This window comes from Coregonus clupeaformis, chromosome 39 (assembly GCF_020615455.1).
Source record: "Coregonus clupeaformis isolate EN_2021a chromosome 39, ASM2061545v1, whole genome shotgun sequence".
Taxonomy (NCBI): Eukaryota; Metazoa; Chordata; class Actinopteri; order Salmoniformes; family Salmonidae; genus Coregonus; species Coregonus clupeaformis.
In genome coordinates, this window is record NC_059230.1 from 17,381,020 (window position 1) to 17,406,651 (window position 25,632).

General features: G+C 43.0%; 1 protein-coding gene across 2 annotated transcripts in view; it reads left to right on the forward strand.

Moving 5' to 3' along the window:
• Positions 1 to 227: 227 nt before the first annotated feature.
• The window catches only part of LOC121554381 (protein Dok-7), a 46,585-nt gene continuing 21,180 nt past the window's right edge, over positions 228 to 25,632 (forward strand). Inside the window, exons 1-10 of one of the 2 annotated variants that reach the window (XM_041867940.2) lie at positions 228 to 390; positions 489 to 534; positions 2,625 to 2,855; positions 4,680 to 4,880; positions 14,196 to 14,315; positions 18,809 to 18,913; positions 19,468 to 20,303; positions 23,011 to 23,059; positions 23,358 to 24,023; positions 24,974 to 25,056. In XM_041867940.2, the coding sequence (XP_041723874.1) occupies positions 337 to 390; positions 489 to 534; positions 2,625 to 2,855; positions 4,680 to 4,880; positions 14,196 to 14,315; positions 18,809 to 18,913; positions 19,468 to 20,303; positions 23,011 to 23,059; positions 23,358 to 24,023; positions 24,974 to 25,056 (2,391 nt within the window). In that variant the 5' untranslated portion in view covers positions 228 to 336. The remainder of the gene's footprint in view (positions 391 to 488; positions 535 to 2,624; positions 2,856 to 4,679; positions 4,881 to 14,195; positions 14,316 to 18,808; positions 18,914 to 19,467; positions 20,304 to 23,010; positions 23,060 to 23,357; positions 24,024 to 24,973; positions 25,057 to 25,632) is intronic. The other variant, XM_041867941.2, reaches the window with a different exon arrangement.

Sequence of the window (25,632 nt, forward strand, 5' to 3'; positions counted from 1 at the left end):
TACATTATTTATGTCTTAGTGAGCCACCCCCAGATGATAACTATTGAATCATTTATGAATTGGTATTAATCTTAGAGTCAATTGCAAGCAGGTTTTATTTTACTTATATTTCGATTAACATCACCTGTTGAAAAAACAGCTGTTGAAGTATATCCTGGAAAATTCCTTAATTGGGTGGGTGCGGTTTTGTGTGTTGGTGCCAGAGGGGGGTGCACGACGCGCGTGTACAATGGGTGAGTGTGTGCCCCTCACCAGTAGTCTAAAGCTATTTTGAAAGTGACCGCTCATTCGGGCACGGGACAGCGACACTGCAGCTGTTTGGAACCATGACTGAAGATGACGGATTCGGTTGTCGTGGAAGGATATGTCAAATTCAGAGATGGAAAAAAGGTGTTTACAAAACGAAATAGTTCATTGAATTTGCATGTGCTTCGAAGTTATACGGCATTTTAACACTAGCGTCTATTTTGTACCGTTATCTCTTTCAGTGGAAGACTAGGTGGGTCGTACTTCGCAAGCCATCGCCTGTAGCAGGTACGTCGCTCATTCTGTTCTACATTTCAAAGCGCGTAATAACATACACGTTTCTGGAATAACAGCGTACAGCTTTACAATGTTTGTCTTCGTTACATTTATGTGGTAATTTAAAACCATTCGATTCGAAAGTTTACTGCTGTGGTCTATTTACTACCCTAGTAAATCGATAAATAACTTTCTGCTTGTCATTTGCTAAACATCCCAAATGAAAAGCAACTGGAAACATAGTTGCATTACTGAATGCCATGGAATGAAATATTTTCTAATGCATAGGCCACTGTGCTGACGATAGGTTCTAATTTCAGGTTGCTCATTCAGAACTTTGGCTATCCCGGTGGCCCCTGTATTAAAGTTCATGTGTTCTGGTAGGCTACTAGGCTACATTTAGAGGCTGCTGCTGCATGTGTTTATAACTGGTTTATAACCATGCATATCAGTCAATTAAGCTGGAAATACAATGTAGGAAATGTAGGCCTATAGTTAAATGTAAATGTCTGTAGTTTAAACTATAGTAGTTTAGTCTTCTGATTGGAAGTGATTACCTTTACTATGTTATTATTATTATTATTATTATTATTGTGTTTATTTATTATATGTTCATATATAATAGTAAATGCACTCTGGTGAAGTGTTGACTTTCCTTCAGTGCATGTTATTGTGATTGTGGGTCACCACATGAGTAGCCTACTATTCTCAAGTGGACATGATTTGCATGCATTGAAGACTTGCATTGACTGACATTTCATGCTTTTAAGTGGGTTAACTCACAAAGATATGGGCTTTCATGTTCATCCACACTTTGATTATGTAACCGCAGTGGAAATAGATGGAGCGGCCATATTGTGTTACACTAAAGCCTCCTTCTCTTTGCCTATCTGGGCTCTGCCCGTCCCTAGGTGTTTAATGGACTAGGCCGAGGTTGGATGCAACTATTCCTCATCCCTTTGAAGTCCCTGTTATCTCAGCTGTCCACAGTCATGCATGAGCTGTGTGTGTGTGTGTGCGCGCGCTTGGCGCCAGCGTGCGTGTGACAGAGATAATAAAAGGTATTGTTTTGTCAGTTGACACTGTGATTGTACTTCGAAAGTGCCAAAGAGAGGTGTGAGGAGGCCTCTGTCACTGACTACTGTCTGTCTTCATCGTGCCTGTACAGCCACAGTAAATGCCAAGCACCCAAGATAACTGTAGGCTACCCTCTGACTTTCATGCTATGTCAAGGGGTACTGGTACTTATAGTAGGCCTGTTATTGTTTTATCACCTTGAGTGATGATGAGACTGGACTAAAGAACAATCAGCATATTTTAAATGGCATAGGCCTATTATGTGATTTAGCCATGTCTTACAGGAGCCATGTGCTGTCAACAGGCTGGCTGAAAGTGCAAAAGTTGCTTATTGAGTTATTGTGTTGATTGTAGCCTTCCAGGATATTATAGTGATGTCAGAGTCCTTTTGATCTTTTAGAAGCAGGCTAGACAATATGGTCCATTTATTTCAGCCGTATTTCTTCCCTAGACAGCAGGGAAGCACTGAAGTCTGGGTATAAGAACTCACATTTTCCCCGCATCTCATCCTCTCACATCCGAACAGTCGGTACAATACACTGCACTACAATTTAGTACAGTACAATACAATACAGAACAGGACGATACGATACGATACGATATGATACAATACAATACACAGTTTAACTTTTTAGCCTAACTGTTCCAGGAATACCTGTTTTTTTAAAAGCTCAAATTGATTCTCACTCCACCCTATTCCCTGGAAGGTTTCTCAATACTATGATAACTTAATGTATAACACACTTTTCTGGTTGTATTTAAGTTCCTGTCATGCTTAGCCTCAACATTCACCAACAACTAGGACTGCTTTTAGACTGTGAGCCAGGTTCCTGGACACAGATTAAGACTAGTCCTGGACTAAAAAGCATGTTCAATGGAGATTTCCTTTGAACATGCTTTTAAGTTTTAGTCTGTGTCCAGGAAACTGACCCTGTATGTTGTAGGATACAAATGTTATAGACCATCAATACTTTGTGAAACGTAAGGTTTTTGTTATGTTCTCTCTTCTCTCCCCATTTTCTTAGACTGTTTGGTACTTCTGGTCTACAAAGACAAGTCGGATAAAGCCCAGGGCCACCGGGAGAAGGGCAGCATCACCTTGGAGGATATCTGTGGTCTGGAGACAGGTCTCTCCTATGAGGGGGTGAGCTACACACTGGCCATCCTCTGCCTGAGCCAGGTTGCCGTGCTGGGCTTCGACGGCAAGGAGGCTCTGCTGGCCTGGGACATCCGCGTCCGCTACAGTCTGGGAGAAGGTGGGATGGTTTCTTTTCTAAACTTGATTACAACCAAACATCACTTTTGGGAGTGTAAATTAATTTGGGGTTTTGTTTCTGCACTAGATTTGGCTTCTTTTTTTTCTTTCTTTTGGTTTTTACAACCTAAGAATAGATTAATTGGTGTCCATACCATAGGTCTTTTCCACTTTTAAGTTTTAACTCCCAACAGGGTTTGGCCCAAAGTCTTATGCTTTTGTGTTTCTATGGTTGAATTACATGGGGCCAAAACAAAGCCTGGGGCTAAGAGAGTATTATGCCACCAGGTAGGTAGTAGATAATATGTAATACTCTGTGAGGCGTTGCATCAAATCAGCTTGGTATAACTTGACCTGGCACATCGGTATCTGCTACAGCCTAGGCAACAGGTAGTCTGATGCGTAGGTCCTTGTTGACAGTGTTCTCCAATTACATACTCTTCTGGGTGACCCATGTGTTGTGTAATATGGATTTATGTAACATGGGCATCAAACCAAATAATGTTACAGTGAGGTGTTTTAGATGTGTTACAGTGAGATGTTTTAGATGTCCGTTTGATAACTGATTTAGTATGGAAACAAGGGGTATTACGGGTTGTATCTACTCATATCCCTGTCAGCACCTGGAAATACCAATTCATTTACATGTGTTTAGACTTTTCTATGCTCGGATGTTGTTTTCAAAGTTTAATAAGGCAATTGAGATTTTGTAGGAATCTCAGTGTCTCCACGGAGTCCAACTGAATTGTGTTGTGGAACAAATGAGTGTAAAAGAGGTCACAAATCACAGAGGTAATGAATCTATTGTGTGGAGTATAATTGGAATGGTCATGCGAACATATCACAGCTGCCCTGTGTGTGTGTCCCCAAAGTTTATGCCAATTTGTGTGTGTGTGTGTGTACAATGTGTATACCAATGTGTGTCTGTTCCACTCCACTGTGTGTGTGTTCCACTGTGTGTGTGTGTGTGTGTGTGTGGTGATTGCCGTGCTTTGGTGTGAAGTGTGGCCAGGCACGTAGAAATGTCACCTGCCAGCCTGTGGCTGTGTGCTTTTGTTGTGAGTTGTGTCACCCCATGAATCTCTCTCAAACTGAGCGATGACATGCCGGGACTGGCCGACATTTTCTCATCATCGAAGCCATCAATCTCTCACCTAACAGAGTTTACTCACCGGTATCAGTCATGTGTTTTAGTATAGTTACTGTTTAGCATCGAGGTACTCCCACCTATACACATACTCATTCACTGTTTCTCAAACACTTAAAATCCAAACGCGCACGTGCGGGTACACACACACACACACACACACACACACACACACACACACACACACACACACACCACTTAAAACATAGATAAACAGACACACAACACACGTTCCTACCCTGGCCAGGCCTGCCTTTCCTCTTATGTTGCTCATTAGCAAAAAGATTAACTCAATTACGTTGTTGTTTATGATAGGCTCTGATTGATTACATTTGGGCTTCAGATCTGAGCTCTACTCTGTTCTTAGTTCAGCTTACTGATCTCACTCTTAGCTTACAGACCTCACTCTCAGTTTACTGATCTCACTCTCAGCTTACTGATCTCACTCTCAATGCGCTCAACTGTTTCCCCTTCTTTTTATTGTGCAGTTAAATCAAAGCCATACTGGAGCAATAATGTTTGGAATTAAATAGTTTTCTCTATCCCTTTATAGTTATTGGCTACCATTGAAGCCGAGGGAGGCATAGTCTATAATGGGATGTTTTTATTAAGTCAATGACCTAATTTGTTTTTGTCTTGTATTTAAGTGGTTTTCAACTTATGTTCTTCTCTGTCCAGTCCACAGGTTCAGCGTTGGCATCTTACCAGGCACCAAGTTGGAGAGCGGGCCTGCGATTCTTCACTTGTGTAACAACCTACTGGTTCTGGCCAGGGACATCCCCCCTGTTATCATCGGCCAGTGGAACCTCCCGGACCTGCGCAGATATGGGCCTGTACCAAATGGCTTCGTCTTTGAGGGGGGAACGCGCTGCGGCTACTGTGAGTTGATTGATGTCGCTGTTGTTGTTGCGCTACGTCTATTAACCATTGTGCTGTTATTGTCTCACGAAAAAGAAGAGTGGCGTTGTCATTGGTGCTTTCCAGTTTGACATTTGGCTTCAGCATGTGGATCCTTTGAACCTAAGCCCAATGGCCTATAAGATTAATCTTGGACTGTTTTCTAAGAACTGACACAAACATCTATCTCTATGTGATCTGATGAAGTATTATGGAAGTAATAAAGAGGATGTATTTGCTTGAGCGAGTCATAAGAATACTATCCAATACAGTACATAACAGTATGTGGCAACAGGAAATCATCCCCCACAGTAAAACTGTGATGGACTCAAATTCAAGTTGAATGTGGCATTGTGGCATTTCATGTAGGTCATACTGTATATGATGGTTATTATTTCCGATGACCTTTGGGTACTTTGAAAGGACTAAAGGCTTCATTTGATTGATCTATGATGATGAGGGGATTTAATGACAGGAAAGTGGACAGTTACAGAAGTTAATTCAAACTACACATCTAAGCATTTGTCTAGTTTTATTTCTCTCTATCAGTTTCATGCCTGATTCACATGCAGAGTATGTTGACATGTTCTTTCAGCCTGTTGTATCACACCACAAGTTGGTCTAACTGACATGTTTCTATGATTTATCTCATCTTTGGGACTTCAACCGTGTTTTCATTGAGAGCATGAAAGACACATTTGGCATTCGGAGGATTTAAATCATTACACTTCCATGGGTTTTTACTCTTTGAGTCCTCTACCCTGTTGGTACAGCGTGCCAGCTGGCATCTTTCAGATAGAGAACATTAGTGTCGGAATTACAACTAGTGACTAGAGGGATGAACAGAGTTGCTGGGTGTTTCTTCATTTTTCTGACTCCAGTGTAGCTGTCCTTGGGTCCAACTCACATTAACATGTGTATGTGATTTGCGGTATGGTATTTTGCAGTTTACATCCTGGAATAGACACAAAACCGTTAGAGGGGGAATGGATGCGTGTCAACACCTGGAGTGGACACAGACAGGCACGCAAAGTACGCCGCATAGCTGAAGACATCAGAGCAATATTAATACACACGATCCACTGGAAACACGAGACTCCAGTATGTGATCCGTGATTTATTTAGCTCCATTCAATCTTCTGCTAGAGGCGCAACTTAATATCGTGAAGGTCACATCGGGGAACGTTTTCCAATCCATGTGTCGTAAAAAAAAAAGGAAAGCACATCCCTTTTTCAAAGACGGGAAAAATGTTTGTGTGTACATGGGATCTACAGTGCATTCAGAAAGTATTCAGACCCCTTCACTTTTTCCACATTTTTCCTTATTCTAAAATGGATAAAATAGTTTTTTTCACTCATCAATCTACACACAATACCCCATAATGACAGGTTTGTAATTTGTTTTGCAAAATAATATACATGAAATATAAGCATTCAGACCATTTACTCAGTACTTTGTTGAAGCACCTTTGGCAGCGATTACAGCCTCGAGTTGCCTTGGGTATGACGCTACAAGCTTGGCACACCTGTATTTGTGGAGTTTCTCCCATTCTTCTCTGCAGATCCTCTCAAGCTCTGTCAGGTTGGATGGGGAGTGTCGTTGCACAGCTATTTCCAGGTCTCTCCAGAGATGTTAGATCGGGTTCAAGTCCGGGCTCTGGCTGGGCCACTCAAGGACATTCAGAGACTTGTCCCGAAGCCACTCCTGCATTGTCTTGGCTGTGTGCTTAGGGTTGTTGTCCTGTTGGAAGGTGAACCTTCGCCCCAGTCTGAGGTCCTGAGTGCTCTGGAGCAGGCTTTCATCATGGAACTCTCTGTACTTTGCTCCGTTCATCTTTCCCTCGTTCCTGACTAGTCTCCCAGTACCTGCCGCTGAAAAACATCCCCACAGCATGATGCTGCCACCACCTTGCTTCACCGTAGGGATGGTGCCAGGTTTTCTCCAGATGTGATGCTTGGCATTCAGGTCAAAGAGTTCAATCTTGGTTTCATCAGACCTGAGAATCATGTTTCTCATGGTCTGAGAGTCCTTTAGGTGCCTTTTGGCAAACTCCAAGCGGGCTGTCATGTGCCTTTTACTGAGGATTGGCTTCCGTCTGGCCACTCTACCATAAAGGTCTGATTGGTGGAGTGCTGCAGAGATGGTTGTCCTTCTGGAATGTTCTCCTATCTCCACAGAGGAACTCTGGAGGTCTGTCAGAGTGACCATTGGGTTTTTGGTCACCTCCCTGACCAAGGCCCTTCTCCCCCGATTGGTCAGTTTGTCCGGGCTGTAGGAAGAGTTTAGGTGGTTCCAAACTTCTTCAATTTAAGAATGATGGATACCACTGTGTTCTTGGGGACCTTCAATGCTGCAGAATTGTTTTGGTACCCTTCCCCAGATCTGTACCACGACACAATCCTGTCTCAGAGCTCTACGGACAATTCCTTCAACCTCATGGCTTGGTTTTTGCTCTGACATGCACTGTGAACTGTGGGACCTTATATAGACAGGTGTGTGCCTTTCCAAATCATGTCAATTCAATTGAATTTACCACAGGTGGACTCCAATGAAGTTGTAGAAACTTCTCAAGGATGATCAATGGAAACAGGATGCTCCTGAGCTCAATTTTGAGTCTCATAGCAAAGGGTCTGAATACTTATGTAAGTATGATTTTTTTGGGTTTTGTATCATTTGATTTACACAACATGCCTACCACTTTGAATATGCAAAATATTTTTTTGTGTGAAACAAACAAGAAATAAGACAAAACAACAGAACTTGAGCATGCATAACTATTCACCCCCCCCCCACCCCCCCCAAAGTCAATACTTTGTAGAGCCATCTTTTGCAGCAATTACAGCTGCAAGTCTCTATAAGCTTGGCACATCTAGCCACTGGGATTTTTGCCCATTCTTCAAGGCAAAACTGCTCCAGCTCCTTCAAGTTGGATGGGTTCTGCTGGTGTACAGCAATCTTTAAGTCATACCACAGATTCTCAATTGGATTGAGGTCTGGGCTTTGACGAGGCCATTCCAAGATATTAAAATGTTTCCCCTTAAACATTTACATTTTAGTCATTTAGCAGACGCTCTTATCCAGAGCGACTTACAGTTAGTGAATACATATTTTTTTTTCATACTGGTCCCCCGTGGGAATCGAACCCACAACCCTGGCGTTGCAAACGCCATGCTCTATCAACTGAGCTACATCCCTGCCGGCCATTCCCTCCCCTACCCTGGACAACGCTAGGCCAATTGTGCGCTGCCCATGAGTCTCCCGGTCGCGGCCGGCTGCGACAGAGCCTGGATTCGAACCAGGATCTCTAGTGACACAGCTAGCACTGCGATGCAGTGCCTTAGACCACTGCGCCACTCAGGAGTTTAAACCACTTGAGTGTTGCTTTAGCAGTATGCTTAGGGTCATTGTCCTGCTGGAAGGTGAACCTCCGTCCCAGTCACAAATCTCTGGAAGACTGAAACAGGTTTCCCTCAAGAATTTTCCTGTATTTAGCACCATCCTCATTCCTTCAATTCTAACTAGTTTCCCAGTCCCTACTGATGGAAAAACATCCCCACAGCATGATGCTGCCACCACCATGCTTCACTGTGGGGATGGTGTTCTCGAGGTGATGAGAGGTGTTGGGTTTGTGCCAGACATAGCGTTTTCCTTCATGGCCAAAAAGCTCAATTTTAGTCTCATCTGACCAGAGTACCTTCTTCCATATGTTTGGGGAGTCTCCCACATGCCTTTTGGCGAACACCACACACCAAACATGTTTGCTTATTTTTTTTCTGGCCACTCTTCTGTAAAGCCCAGCTCTGTGGAGTGTACGGCTTAAAGTGGTACTATGGACAGATACTCCAATATCTGCTGTGGAGCTTTGCAGCTCCTTCTGGGTTATCTTTGGTCTCTTTGTTGCCTTTTTGATTAATGCCCTCCTTGCCTGGTCCGTGAGTTTTGGTGGGCGGCCCTCTCTTGGCAGGTTTGTTGTGGTGCCATATTGCCATATGGGATGTTCAAAGTTTATGATATTTTTTTATAACCCCAACCCTGATCTGTACTTCTCCCTGACCTGTGGAAAGCTCCTTGGTCTTCATGGTGCCTCTTGCTTGGTGGTGCCCCTTGCTTAGTGGTGTTGCAGACTCTGGGGCCTTTCAGAACATGTGACTGATCATGTGACACTTAGATTGCACACAGGTGGACTTTATTTAACTAATTATGTGACTTCTGAAGGTAATTGGTTGCACCAGATCTTATTTAGTGGCTTCATAGCAAAGGGGGTGAATACATATGCACGCAACACTTTCCGTTATTTATTCTTTATAATTTTTTGAAAGTTATTTTTTTCATTTCACTTCACCAATTTTGATTATTTTGTGTATGTCCATTACATGAAATCCAAATAAAAATCCATTTAAATTACAGGTTGTAATGCAACAAAATAGGAAAAATGCCAAGGGGGATGAATACCTTTGCAAGGCACTGTATATTGATGAGGATTATTTATTTTAATTTTTTTCAGAAAAGGCTGTAACGTAACAAAATGTGGAAAAGGTCAAGGGTTCTGAATACTTTCCAAATGCACTGTATACATGGGCGCATCTGAATGTTTGTGTCTTGAAGGGCACGCATTCCAGAGATACACTATATATACAAAAGTAGGTGGACACCCCTTCAAATTAGTGGATTCGGCTATTTCAGCCACACCCATTGCTGACAGGTGTATAAAATCAAGCACACAGCCATGCAATCTCCATTGAAAAACATTGGCAGTATAATGGCCTTACTGAAGAGCTCAGTTACCTTTCCAACAAGACCGTTCATCAACTTTCTGCGCTGCTAGAGCTGCCCCGGTCAACTGTAAGTACTGTAATTGTGAAGTGGAAATGTCAAGGAGCAACAACAGCTCGGCCGCGGAGTGGTAGGCCACACAAGCTCACAGAACGGGACCGCCGAGTGCTGAAGCGCATAGCGCGTAAAAATCGCCTGTCCTCGGTTGCAGCACTCACTACCGAGTTCCAAACTGCTTCTGGAAGCAACATCAGCTAAATAAATGTTCCTCTGGAGCTTCATGAAATGGGTTTCCATGGCCGAGCAGCCGCACACAAGCCTAAGATCACCATGCGCAATGCCAAGCGTTGGCTGGAGTGGTGTAAAGCTCGCCGCCATTGGACTCTGGAGCAGTGGAAATGCATTCTCTGGAGTGATGAATCACGCTTTAACATCTGGCAGTCCTACGGACGAAATTTGGGTTTGGCGGATGCCAGGAGAACGGCATATGCCCGAATACATAGGCCCCTTAGTTCCAGTGAAGGGAAATCTTAATGCTACAGCTAACAATGACATTCTAGACGATTCTGTGCTTCCAACTTTGTGGCAATAGTTTCGGGAAGGCCTTTTCCTGTTTCAGCATGACAATGCCCCCATCAACAAAGCAAGGTCCATTCAGAAATGGTTTGTCGAGATCGGTGTGGAAGATCTTGAATTGGAACACCGACTGCGAGCCAGGCCTATTCGTCCAACATCAGTGTCCGACCTCACTAATGCTCTTGTGGCTGAGTAGAAAACCTTCCCAGAAGAGTGGAGGCTGTGATAGCAGCAAAGGGGGGACCAACTCCATATTAATGGCCATGATTTTGGAATGGGGTGTCCACATACTTTTGTCATGTAGTGTACGTTGTCGCAGCACAGTTTATCTACAGCAGAAGGAGAAGTGGGGCTACAGTGTTACTGGACCTCTGGTTTGGGGGTAATGTTGCTGCATGGTGTCTGGTGGTGAACTGGCCTCTTCAGTCTTTCCCATGTAGACTTTCTTCAAGGCCAGGCTCAGCGTCCGTCTATAACAACTCCCAGTGTTGTCAAATATCAAAACTGAGACATTTCAAAGCCATGTTATGGCAATGGAAACAGGGATGGGTAACAAAGCTATACTGGTGGGGGAAAGAATCTGTTTTTTATAGAGCTGATCAAAGTATGTAGAATCACCCTGTCTTTTATCTTGGATAAAATAATGATACCTGCATTTGACATCTGACCAAAGATACTACTTCAAAACCCAGGATATTTCCGTTGAGAAATAAAGAGCTTTAACAATGCTTTTAAGGAGCAGAGACAGGGCCGTCTGAGTGCAGATGGACAGTAGTAAGTGTGTTGTTATATGACTTAGTTCTCACTCAGTGCTTTCATCTCCTGGTGCTGGTGTCAGTTAATGGCCGCTGCTTGGAAGACTGTCAACTGCCACTGAGCCTGGGTAAAAATAAGAGGACTAACATTGACTCTCGTTGCTTCGCCGCATAACTTATTTACACGCTTGTCTAAAAACCTGTCCCCCCAGCGAATGACGGCGCCTTGGTTTGGTCATATGGTTCTGACTTTATAAGGTAGAAGTGGAGATGTCCATTAAGTTAGGGTGGGGGTGGGGAGTGTGTGATGTGTGCTGCTTAGCTTTGTTGAAGCCTTTTCATGATGTCATCATTAAGGAAGTTAGTTATCTCACCTGTTGCTTGTTGTTGTTGTTGTTGTTGTTGTTGTAGCCGGAGCCTTGAGTTGTCCTCAAAGCACCACTCATTCCACTCATTCATTCAAAGCATCACTCAATGACAGAGGACTTTGCACTCATGTACTGAAATAAATCGATGCAGTAGTAGACATTGCAGCTATTGAACCCATTCATACTGTAAATGATACTCAAGTGAGATTATTAACTAACCTTTTGAATTGGCCATTTTACTCAGAACAGGATGATAGACGACAACAGATTACTGCAGACAGGAGATGTTGTAACCAGTGGAGGCTCCTCATTGGAGGAAGGGGAGGACCATCCTCCTCAGTGAATTTCATAGAAATAAAAATAGTGAAACATTAGTTATTCTTTTTAGATAAAACTATACTAAATATATTCACGTCACCAAATAATTGATTATAACACACTGTTTTGCAATGAAGGTCTACAGTAGCCTCAACAGCACTCTGTAGGGTAGCACCATGGTGTAGCCAGAGGACAGCTAGTTTTGTCCAATAGAAACTCTCGTTTGCAATTGTTGGACTAATGATTACACCCTAGATCAGCTTAATGCAGGCAAGATTGTGCAAGGCGGTATTGAATGTGTAAGTGTCTGTCACCTTCAAATTTCTCTCGACATGTGCACCTACGTTGTAAACTTTAATTCATAGGCTAGGTTGTAGCAACCTGGGTATAGGGAAAATGTGATTATCATGTAGTAGCCTAAAGCTATGGATGTCATCCAATATGCTGTAATAGAAATAAGGCCATGCTCATTAAAAAAATTCTTAAACGGCACCGACCCCACTGGTTGTAACATACGTCTTGAGTCCCCCTCAGTGTAAACATCTGAGTGGTCTTAGCTGCTAACCTCTGATCCCTTCTTAGGGTCGGTGGCATCTAAAGAATGTGACAGGGGGTAGCTCTGTGGTGGGTGGTCTCAGGACCAGGTGACAGAAGGACCCTTTTGGTGACACCCCCTGGTGTGTCTTGGACTTGGGAATGATGGTTAGCAGCCTTGGCTGTTAGCAGGGAGGGCAAGAGGGCAGGAGAGGTCCTGACCCATTAACCCTCACACCCTTGCGCCCTTCACCACCTTTACACTTTGAATTTGACATTTTGAGTGACCGGAGCTGTATATCAGAGATCTTGATTTTTGACTGTTCATTTGTGTTGTGTGAGGCTTTATTTAGCCTACAGATGTAGGATCTTATTTTGATCACAGCAGGAAATGCAAACTTGTAGAGTATTCAAGGTTTGAAAAGGCTTCTAAAGACTTAATTTGCCCTAACGAAAAATGTATCAAGCTCTACAAAAATCCACATACTACACGGAACAAAAATATAAACACAACATGTAAAGTGTTGGTTCCATGTTTCATGACCTGAAATAAAAGATCCCAGAAATGTTCCATTCGCACAAAAAACATATGTCTCTCAAATGTTGTGCACAAATTTGTTTACATATCCTGTTAGTGAGCATTTCTCCTTTGCCATGATAATCCATCCACCTGACAGTTAAGGCATATCAAGAAGCTGATTAAACAGCATGGTCATTACACAGGTGCACCTTGTGCTGGGTACAATGAAAGGCCACTCTAAAATGTGCAGTTTTGTCACACAACACAATGCCACAAATGTCTCAAGTTTTGAGGGAGCGTGCAATTGGCATGCTGACTGCAGGAATGTCCACCAGAGCTGTTGCCAGATAATTTTATGTTAATTTATCTACCATAAGCATTGTTTTAGAGAATTTGGCAGTGCGTCCAACTGGCCTCACAACCGCGTTGTGTGGCCGAGCGATTTGCTGATGACAACGTTGTGAACAGAGTGCCCCATGGTGGCAGTGGGGTTATGGTATGGGCAGGCATAAGCTACGGACAACTAACACAATTTCATTTTAGCAATGGCAATTTGAATCCACAGAGATACCGTGACGAGATCCTGAGGCCCATTGTCTTGCCATTCATCCAGCGCCATGACCTCATATTTCAGCATGATAATGCACAGCCCCATGTCGCAAGGATCTGAAAATGTCCCAGTTCTTCCATGGTCTGCATACTCACCAGACATGTCACCCATTGAGCATGTTTGGGATGCTCTGGATAGATGTGGACGACAGCATGTTCCAATTCCCGCCAATATCCAGCAAATTCGCACAGCCATTGAAGAGGAGTGGGACAACATTCCACAATGGGACAAGCCTGATCAACTCTATGTGAAGGAGAGGCAAATTATCTGGTTACACCAGATACTGGTTTTCTGATCCACGGCCCTACCTTATTTTTTTATGTATCTGTGACCAACAGATGCATATCTGTATTCCCAGTCATGTGAAATCCATAGATTAGGGCCTAATGAATATGAACTGTAACTCAGTAAAATCTTTTAAATTGTTGCATGTTGCGTTTTTATTTTCTGTTGCTGCAGGATTATTTTCCTGCTGTAGCAAACTGGCTCAAATTAAGATCATACATCTGTATTCTGGAATGTAGTGGGTTAACATAATTTAAACTCAGCAGTTTTTTTATATCTAAAGAAGTTCAAGGCTGCTCTTATTTCACTATCTGGCTAAGTTGAAATGGACGTCAATTTGCAGATGGATGACAATCCAGAGTGGTCCATTCAGTCTGTAAACAAAATGAATGGGTGCTAGCTATTGGTGTGCTTGTGTGCCAACTGGCCAGTACAAAGATGTATCTCTGTACTCTACTTCCATCCAGTTATAATTGACCCAGAGGGATGTGGTAAAACATTCTATCTAAAGAGTGAAATGTGACATTAAGCCGGCGGACTATGTGTGTTTCCTACAGGGGCTGGCGTCTTCTTCCTATCGTCCATGGAGGGCGAGCAGATCAGCTTTCTGTTCGACTGCATCGTCAGGGGCATCTCCCCCACCAGAGGCCCTTTTGGACTGCGGCCAATCCTGCCAGGTCAGTACCAAAGGTGTTTACTGCTGCGTTGTCGCGGCTAGCTATACGGCTTGCCCAAACAAGTACATACAGACCAGGGTGGTGAATTTATAGGACAGGACATATGGGAGTTAGGAGTATTTTTATCACATTTCTGGGCAATTTAAATGGAGAATATGGATGAAATGTAGCCTCAATGTATCCTTGTGGTCATTCTGAGGTAAGTTATGTAGAGGTATATTATCCATTGTCTTTTCGCCTTCTGACTTGGCAAACACTTAAATTGAACATTTGCTGTCTTAATTAAAATTAAGCGTTCTTCAAGAGATACTTTGTGTGGGATTTATCCTCACTATAATAGTAGCCCACCATGTGCTTTCTGGAATGCAGCCACTTCCAGAGGTTGTTACACTGAGTCCCATGGATTCCATCCAATGTACTTGGATCCAACAGCATTATGACTGACAGCTGTTTTATACATAATTGGATTATCTGGGTACAGACCATAATATTAGTGAATATAATCTGATAACCACTGGACTAACTGTACCGTAAGCAGCGTATACAACGGGGCCACCTTATATATATGTAATAGGATAACCACTGTACTAACTGTAATTATAGCAGCAAATTCAATCCAGTCACCTCTGCATAGTCTGTTGCGTCGTGAGAGAGGGGTTAGTGTGGGCGCTGCAGCTGTGGCTTGTCCCACTGGGTATTCCTGGTTTCACACATCCCCTCGGCCAATCAGGCCTTGAGCTCATCTCCTATTATTGTAGTCCGTAGTAGAATAAATAGCAGGGGACGATGTCAGAGGGAGAGCGGGAGGTCAAAGTCACAGTTCACACAAGCAGAGCGCACCAAACCCTTCTAATCACTCTGGGCATGTGTGTAACCTCATCCCCAGAATTCCTGTGTCCCCTGCTCTCCCCCACCACCAGCACACACTCAGTGCCCCTCTCTCTCTCGTTCTCTCTCTCTATCTCTTGCTTTGTCTCTTTGACATTTTCCCCTTGCTTTGCCCCCCATTTCTCTCTCTCTCTCTCTCTCTCTCTCTCTCTCTCTCTCTCTCTCTCTCTCTCTCTCTCTCTCTCTCTCTCTCTCTCTCTCTCTCTCCTCCCTACTCTCCTGTAAACACCACTGTCCCTTCTCGTGCAAGGGAACAGGGTTGTTGACAAGACGCTGAAGCAGATGCCAGCTGTTACGTCCAGTTGATTGCAGTCTTTTCATTAACCGTTAGATATGCCGGTATCACATAAATGGCAATCCATTTGAAATTCTCGAGGTAGTCTTTTGCCATTTGTATGTCATTTTGCCCTCTACTTGCACAATAAAAATGACAATGACCCTTGGAAATTACCCTTGACAAAATATGGGTTGACCAGGAAATCAATGTAACTTACCAATAACAGCTGACCTTGGGTTGGGACTAAGGTAACTTACATTAGATCCTCAGCGCAGTACTAACGATCCGTAGCCACACCATCTCCATTACGCGTACCACAGGGGCCACGTGGCAAGCAGTGCTATTAATAAACACATGTAGTGTTGCACAAACAGCAAGGTGTACCCCTGTGTGACCCTGTTCTCTATTACCTCGCTAAAGGCCTGGCATTCTCACCCTCACAGATAGAGGGCGACGTGACAGCATAACGATAACGCTAGCACTTGATGTCGTCTCATTCTCAGTACTGGGTCATGTTCAGTAGGGCACACCGTAGCGAAAAGTTTTGCATAGGAAAACAAAAATCTGTGTTCTTATTGGATACGTTCAGGTATTACCTTTTCGGTTTGACTTCGTTTAAGATCTGTTTTCTTCCTACTGAACAGGACCCTGTACTGATACTGCCTGCCCTATTAGATGTGTGCTAGAGAAAATGTAACTTGTGTATACACTAGTAACCCTTCTGTTGATCACAGCTAGAGTGACCACATTTAAAATAACATTAATACATGTTTATTCCCCCACCCAAAAAGCCCAAACAAGCTAATTGTAGTGCGCCCATAGGCTATTTTTGTCATGCTGAAACGAGAGACCAAATGTGTGTCTGTTTTATGAAAATCTGGGAATTCTTGGCCAAGGAAACATTTCTGGTTGGCCTCAGGGAATGTAAAACAGTTAGGAAGGGAGACTTTGAAAACTGGATTGAGTGAAGTAGCAGCAAATATGTTAAGTGAGCAACTAATGAACATGGAGAGCCTCTCAAGTTTGACAAAATCACCTTACATGTTTTCAGTTTAATCACCTTATATATATTTTCAGTCTAATACGGCTATTTACTTACTTTTGTAGCTCTTCCTCAGAAGCATGCTGTTTTAACTGTCCTCTCCAAGTTTAGCTGGAATTTCGACCGAAAATATTTGACAAATGGGATTGGTTGACGATGACATTGACCTACGTCTCGCCTTACGCTGCGCTGGATATCAGATCTCAACAACGATTGGATTAGTGTTTAACATCTCCAGTACCACATCCTTATGATATACAGTACCAGTCAAAAGTTTGGACACACCTACTCATTCCAGGGTTTTTCTTGATTTTTACTATTTTCTACATTGTAGAATAATAGTGAAGACATCAAAACTATGAAATAACACATATGGAATCATGTAGTAACCAAAAAAGTGTTAAACAAATCAAAATAATGTTATATTTGAGATTCTTCAAATAGCCACCCTTTGCCTTGATGACAGCTTTGCACACTCTTGGCATTCTCTCAACCAGCTTCACCTGGAATGCTTTTCCAATGGTCTTGAAGGAGTTCCCACATATGCTGAGCACTTGTTGGCTGCTTTGCCTTCACTGCAGTCCAACTCATCCCAAACCATCTCAATTGGGTTGAGGTCGAGTGATTGTGGTGGCCAGGTCATCTGATGCAGCACTCCTTCACTCTCCTTCTTGGTCAAATAAGGGCTGTGTAAGGGCTACACAGTGTGTTGGGTCATTGTCCTGTTGAAAAACAAATGATAGTCCCACTAAGCCCAAACCAGATGGGATGGCGTATCACTGCAGAATGCTGTGGTAAGCATGCTGGTTAAGCGTGCCTTGAATTCTAAATAAATCAACGACAGTGTCACCAGCAAAGCACCCCCACACCATAACACCTCCTCCTCCATGCTTTACGGTGGGAAATACACATGCAGAGATCATCCGTTCACCCACACCGCGTCTCACAAAGCCACAGCGGTTGGAACCAAAAATCTCAAATTTGGACTCCAGACCAAAGGACAGATTTCCACCAGTCTAATGTCCAATTTGTCACAGTCTCCTCTGAACAGTTGATGTTGAGATGTGTCTGTTACTTGAACTCTGTGAAGCATTTATTTGGGCTGCAATTTCTGAGGCTGGTAACTCTAATGAACTTATCCTTTGCAGCAGAGGTAACTCTGGGTCTTCCATTCCTGTGGCGGTCCTCATGAGAGCCAGTTTCATCATAGCGCTTGATGGTTTTTGCGACTGGACTTTTTCGTATTGACTGACCTTAATTTCTTAAAGTAATGATGGACTGTTGTTTCTCTTTGCTTATTTGAGCTGTTCTTGCCATAATATGGACTTGGTCTTTTACCAAATAGGGCTATCTTCTGTATACCCCCCCCTACCTTGACACAACACAATTGATTGGCTCAAACGCATTAAGAAGGAAAGAAATTCCACAAATTAACTTTTAAGAAGGCACATCTGTTAATTGAAATGCATTCCAGGTGACTATCTCATGAAGCTGGTTGAGAGAATGCCAAGAGTGTGCAAAGCTGTTATCAAGGCAAAGGGTGGCTATTTGAATAATCTAAATATAATATATTTTGATTTGTTAAACACTTTTTTGTTATGTGTTATTTCATAGTTTTGATGTCTTCACTATTATTTTACAATGTAAAAAATAGTAAAAATAAAGAAAAACCCTTGAATGAGTAGGTGTGTCCAAACTTTTGACTGGTAGTGTAAATCTTGACAAAAGCGCAACTTGGACCTCTCGAGTGGCGCAGTAGTCTAAGGCAGTGCATCGCAGTGCTAGCTGTGCCACTAGCAATCCTGATTCGAGTCCAGGCTCTGTCGCAGCTGGGAGACCCATGGGGTGGCGCACAATTGTCCCAGCGTCGTCCAGGTTAGGGGAGGGTTTGGCCGGCAGGGATGTTCTTGTCTCATCGCGCACTAGCGACTCCTGTGGCGGGCCGGGTGCAGGATTCATTGGCACAATGGTGATTTATGTTCACAGCTGTCCCAGTGTCACCTCAATACTAACCTAATGCAGCAGGCATAAAATAAACGTATTTCTTTTTACTATTAATCAACAGATATAAACAGAATTTTGTCCATTCTACTGAAATGTCTCACAAGGGCCTAAACGGATATATTATTTTAGGATACTGTAGTAAATGACCAAAGAGCAGTAGAATATAGTTTATTGGAATTACTATATCATTGCTATGGTGTGGTATAGATACTATGTTGACTGTTGACTGCTGGTAAATTAAAGGTAAAGTAAAATGAATACTGTTGTGTTTCACTCCGACAGACCCCAACGCTGCCGCCAACCAGGCCTACTCTGAGGAGAGGGTAAACCATGAGGCCCAGGAGCTGGAGAAACGCCTTAGCATGCTGTCTCACAAGAGCAGCACAGGTACATTACCTCACCATTCATTCTATTCCAGCCATTACAAAGAGCCTGTCCTTCAATGCAAAATCAGTACCGTTATTGCGCTGTACTGAAAGTGCTCTATCTTGAAAACTTGACTGCTGACATGCACCGTTTTTGGGGGATTGTATTAACAGTGGGCTAATGAACATAATACTACAATATAGTTTATGAGTGAACTATCCCTTTAAAGGCATCCACTGCTCACCATTCATCTACCTTCGACAACATATGGAACATGTATTAGAGTTAGTATTATTCATGACTAATCCATGGGAAATTAGACATTGCCCAGTAATGGTGCTTGTTGCATTAATGTAACTTTCTAAAAGTAAGTTTCTATAGCGTCATATAGAAATGTGTCTTATGTTGTTGATTTATTGTGAGTTATGACTGTGAATACCAGTCAGGAAAGTGAGGAGACCTATTTTGGATAATCTGAAGTTATGCTTTATTGATGTGCTTGTGTAGATAAGGTGTATAAGTAATAGAATTGTTATAGAATAAATCATCTGTTTTTTTTAATGTTGTTTTGGAAGCCTCCTCCACGTATGGTCTGTCTGTGGCGGGAGACGACCGCAGCATATCAGGCTCCTCTGACACCTCCGACACCAGCCAATCAGACTCCAGCATCGGCAGCCGGCTGGCCATTTGGACTGAGCCTGTCACAACAAGCTCCGCCCCCACAGAGACCATCATTGGCCAGTCTGGGCCCAAGGTGGCCTTACAGGCCGAGGATAAACTGTCCGTCATCCAGGTGGGCGGAGCTCGTGCAGTAGCCAAGCCCCCTCGGTCCCGGCAGCTGCAGGAGATTGGTCGACAGAGCTCGTCCGACAGCGGCATCGCCACAGGAAGCCACTCCTCCTACTCTGGGAGTTTCTCCTCCTACGCGGGTAGCCTGGACATTGGCTCTGGGGGGGATGACTTTGGCTCCCTGCTCAGCCTGCCCCCTCACCTGGCCCTGGACCTGGCCCCCTGTACCTGCCCCCCAGCCCCAGGACACGAGTACCAGGTACCCACGTCACTGAGATACCTCTATGACACCCCCCGGAATCTACTGCAGGGGGGAACAGGAGGGGCCAGGGGGCACCAGACCTCCACAACATCTAAGGACCACGTGGCTTGTTCACCCCAATCACCCCCATCGTGTAAGTCAACACAGGGAGAGAAAGAGGCTCCTCTTGGGGGTCGCTCGGACACTTTTGTCAGGCGCTCAACGGCTGATCTCCTACAGGGGCACTCAGAGGAGAGTAAGAGCAGGGTGGCGCCGCCTAGTGACAGTCAACACCCGGACTCCCATCAGATATGCAGCAGTTCCCAACTCACTGCCTCCAAAACCCTCCTAACCATCTGCTCCACCTGTGGAGGATTCAAGGTACAGACAGCTGGGGTTATTGTATTTCCTTAATTCCTTCCCAGCTAGCACATAACGTTATGAGAAACATATGTTTCTTAGAGCTTGGTGAAAGGGTGGTTGTCCTATGGTTATTTTGCATACAACCTTCCCACAAATGTACAGTACTTTAGCGTAACGTTTTCTGAATTTTTCCTCATGGTTCTATTTAAAGTCATGTTCTCAGAACATTAAGAAAACTTTCCAATAAAATAATAATTATTATAAAAACATATACATTCCATTCTCAGCGTCAACAAAACTCTCTCTATCCTCTGTCTCATTAAGTTTGTTCAGCTGTGTTAGCCACACCCACTAATTGGCCACACCTGATCTTAATGAGTGCTTGTTTTCTTTGAAATGTGATCTGTTTGAATAGACTAAAATGAACAGCTTTGTGTGAGTAAAAAAATACATGGCATGCTAGCTCCATCCTGGTGGGGCAGTGGCTTTAAGATATGGATAGAGAACAGAAGATCATAGGTTCAAATCTCACTGACCCCCATGCCACAATAAAAAAGAAATGTGTTTGAATTAATAAACAAATTGATTTCCATATGTCTTATCTGTGCTTGCAGTTCAAAACAGTTAAGCTAGCATTCTTACTAAAACATTTTCTCAGGACGTTATTTAATTACCTTCAAATAACCTATTATTTATTTTCTCAGAACCACCCTGCAACTACAAAATGAACGGTCCCAGAACAGGCGAAATGTTAACTTCCGTTCTCAGAACATTTAAAAAACGTTCAGTTTTACTGGTCAGAAAACATACGGTTTCGTTCCCAGAACCAATGAGAAACCAAAAATGTACGTTCCCACACCTTCCAAGGAACCAAATCTGCTAGCTGGGTTGTGTGTCCTCTCTCCTGACTCTTCTCAAAACCTATTGGAGTAGAGGAACTTTTGATCCTCTCCTCCAATGCGTTTTGTGAAGGAGGCGAGGAGAATAGACATGAATTAAGGAAATACAATTGAGATGCTGCCCTGTTTACTTTTATTAATCTATGGTTGAAAAGTGTACCCTTTGTTTATTTTCATCCAATTGACTGTATTCAACTGGTTCGTCTCACTTTTATCATCATCAAATTGATACAGTTTGCACCAAAATGTTTAATTTCTTCAGAATTGCTTTGTTTGTCTCATGAGTACCAACTACCAAAGTACAAAGATACTGTCAGCAGCTTTCGATTAGACTTCATCATTCAGATTCACAAAAAAATCTGTTTTTGATAGGAAAATGGATGTCAATTGCCTCCTTTTTGGTTTGTATCTGAATTTTAGCATTCAAAAACATAGCTCCCTCCCACTCTCATATAGCATATCCTTCCAACTCCAACTGCTCCTCTTGTGTAACAAGTCTTTATAACAGTTTGTATGACTGCGAGTAAGGCTTAGTCATCTTGGTATCACCTGTTGCCGGCTATTGCTGTCAATATGGCCCTTTCTGTGAAATCTCACAGCAATTGGTGTTGGAACATTAACAGTCTTGCTGCCTGTCTGTCTGGCAAGGTGTGCACTCTACTAACCATTTGAGGTTCTAGCTGTCCTTTCACTCAAGCAGGTCAGGAAATGCTCTTCTGTGCGTAGATGTTGTTCTTATAGTCTCTCAAACACTCCCATCTCTGTAAGAAGTGTCTTCATAAGAGCATCTGTGTCACCATAGTTACTGCTCTTCTAATTGGGCCTCCATTTTGGGATTGTACTATCAGTCTGGGTTGTCTTGGGCTTTTCAAACTGATACTCTTCTTCTCTCTCTGAGGTCATCCAAGTGCAAGGAATTGATTTTAACTTCTTCTCGTTACAAACTTTTTTTTCCACTGTCTTGGCTTGTTATGGAACCACAAGAAAGGATAGCCCTTCCGTTTGATCTTTGAAGATGAATCTCGTTTACAAGTGATTTACAACGTAAAGCCTCATACTCATATACTTTGAAAGAGGACTTATTCATATAAGGAGTATGACACATGATTAGATCCCAATTTATTCATAAAACATTCTCTGTGGAATAAAATAACTGATTATAGTCATTTACCTTTTTTTTTATAGTCATCCAAAATATACCTCTTATTAAGCAGTGCTTTTGATTATATTGAAAAGACATCCAAATTAATGAATAAAATGTCAGACCATCAGAATTTCAAACATCTTAAAACAAAGTGCTCTTCTTTGGTCAAAGCGGGTCTGTTTCACTCTCTGATTAAACAACGTCAATTGATGTTTATGTTTTTTTCTACCCCGTATATGAGAGAAAACAACAATTTATATTTATGTTGTTTCCTCTGACTTGTCTTTAGTCTAGCCTTCAGTCTCTGAAATATATTTCCCATGGAGTGATGTAAAGCCCCAGCCTTACAGTGCAACAATTCATCGGTTAGTTGCCTAGCACCAGTCCTATGGGATAAAGCATTGTGTGGGTGGAAATCTATCAACACAGTTGTAATACTCAACCTCAGCTCTCAGCTAGGAAAACAAAGACCGTTAAGGGCCCAAGGGTTCCAATAACTAATTGTAACTCTATGTGAATAAGCCATAGCAGCTCTCGTGTTTTTACCAATAGTCAATGCCCTAGCAATACTAATTGAAAGACTCTGGCACAAAAATTATATTGTGAAAGGAACTGTACCTGCTGACACTGTTTCGTCTAGTCTGAATTATTGAAGATGTTCTCTTTCCTCATCTTCTCACAGGGGACCCCGCTCTCCTACACTGGGGGCTCAGCAATGCCAGCCATACCAGGTTAGTCTGCTCCACTAGGTGTGTGTGTGTGTGTGTGTGTGTGTGCGCGCGCACCCGATGCCATGATATCCCTTCATTATTCCTGTCCAAGCATGAATTGATTTTTCAGACCTGTGTTTACTTTGCAGCATGTTTAGATAAGTAGTTTATTCTTATGAATGAATCCCATGAATTATTAAACCGTTGTGCAGATTTCCTAATCTGTGTAACTAGAAAGGAGATGCGTTAAGCTCCAAGGACAGAACCTATGGACTGAGGATTGGCAATTGCCTCAGAACCTCCCATTTTGAAAATCCAGCAGGTGAAAGTATTGATAAGTGCCCGTGCAGACCCACCAGCAGCTCCTCAGAATACATCAAGGTTGACGCACTGAAGAAAACTACAGAGACCATGTCCTCACCTGCCTCAGTGACCAATCACAGCTCTGAGAAGCTAAAGAGGAGGAATGAGGGATCAGCAGATCTACAGAAGAAAGGCAAGGGGAAATTAGCTGACCTCTTAGCAGACCTATTAGGCTACGGCGGCCCAACCAGAGAGCCAGGTACAAAGACAAACAAACTGAATATTTATGAATCAATGGCTTCTGCTTTGGGACGTGAGCTTAGATCCCAACAACCTGTTATCAACTGTGGACCTTTGCGTGATCTGAACTCAGCAAGACAAGGGGACAAGGGGACTATCATTTACGAAAACTGCTTCAAGTGCAAGAAAGGGGAGGAGTGCCATCCGCCCCCTAGGGGGACACCAGCATTGCCCCGGAACAGCTTTGTCCTACAGGTTGGTCAAATGCACCACAGTGTATGTTTTGGACAGCCACTACCCTCTGAGCCCTTGAAGAACGGTGTGGGCTGTGAAAAGACATCTAATGAAGAGCAGCCTATTGAAGTGCAACTGCTGGACCCTAAACTCCAAGATGGAGACCTTCCATGTGTGGAGGTGAAAGATCATTCAGTATCGATTGAAGGTAAGAGAGTGCCCCCTTCTGATTTATTCTTCTCCTATCTTCATGGACTGAACTACATGCTAACAAACAAAGTCAGCCTCTTCCTTCCTGGTTTCTTCCCTCCCTCCTTCCTTCCTTCCTTCCTTCCTTCCTTCTCTTCCACGCTCCTAAAACTGTGTTCCTTTTAATGTTTCCATCCCCGTTCTTTTCTTTGACTTTAATTAAAAATATATCATTTAAAATAATCTTTCTTCTCTGTTTCCTCTGTATTTCTTGGACTATTTCTCCTCCCTCTGCAAGCTGGTGATGCCTCTCTATGTTCTCTTCATGCTGTATTGATTTTGTGATTGAGCTGCTTTGAAGGTTGGGATAGATGCAGAGAAGCTCAACCAGCTGCTGCAGGATGAAACAGAATGTGGTTAGGATCAACTGAATTTTACACGACTGTGACGGTATACAAGAAAATTAGAAACTTAAATGACAATTGTCATTTTTGTCCAGCATGACCCCAGAGCTTCGCTGACAGTTATTTAGACAATTTGGTTTTGTGGCGGTTTCCATTTGTACAGGAAATGACATTAGGGCACTGTGTTGGCTGCTGTGCTCGTAACAGAGCCATCCCCATGAGTAATACAGCACTTATCCCAACCACACTAGGGCGCTCCAGACAACATCGACAATGTAATGCTATATCCTGACCTCCGACATGTTGCGGTTGTGTACGACAATAATTAATTTGTCCCCTGCAATTGTCTTCCAAGTCGTTTCCCATCCTTGGATCAAACAGGTTATGTGTGTTTGGGGACCGAGAGACGCCACTTCGGCTGCATTAGTTCACAGCATGTAGTAGAGGAAAAGGAGAACTTGATATAGGGATATTATCCTCACAGGTTTTACTGCAGTGTAATAGGAGTCTGTTGTATTGTTGCACATCTCATCTCAATCACACTTTGTTTTCCTCTTGCCACCAGACAAGAAGCAGAAGAGTAAGGAGGAGAGGCACAAAGTCGAGTATGAGATCATGGAGAGCCGGGCATTGGAGAAGAGTTCAGAGGTGGGATTACTCAATCCTCTTAAAATCATCACACTCACATATTTGAATTGTGTTCTTACTATGGTCCAAACTTATAATGAAATACCTGTGAGGCCAATGTCTATAAAAAAAGAGAAATGGTTAAGAGGGTGTACACTGCAGTATGGAAGTCCTTTATAACAGCTACACACAAGATATGACAGGGCTGTTTATACTGCTTTATAATTGTCCCAGACAATTGCTATATGCCATTTCCTTGTGATTCTGGCATTTAACATGAGTGGAACAAACATTGGCAAATGTCAACAATGTTAATTTAATTTCAGTAATGCTCAGACTATAATGTTCTTAAGTAAGTTACAGTTAATTTTGTGAGGACTGTGGAAGTCAGTGTAACACAGTGTTATGGAACTGTAGGGCAGAACAGACAGAACACATTGTGTAAGAGTGTTACCTCAGTCATTTTTTACATTTACATTTTAGTCATTTAGCAGACGCTCTTATCCAGAGAAATTGGTGCATTCACCTTATGATAGCCAGTGGGACAACCACTTTACTTTTTAAAAACTTTTTTTGGGGGGTGGGGTAAGGGGGTGT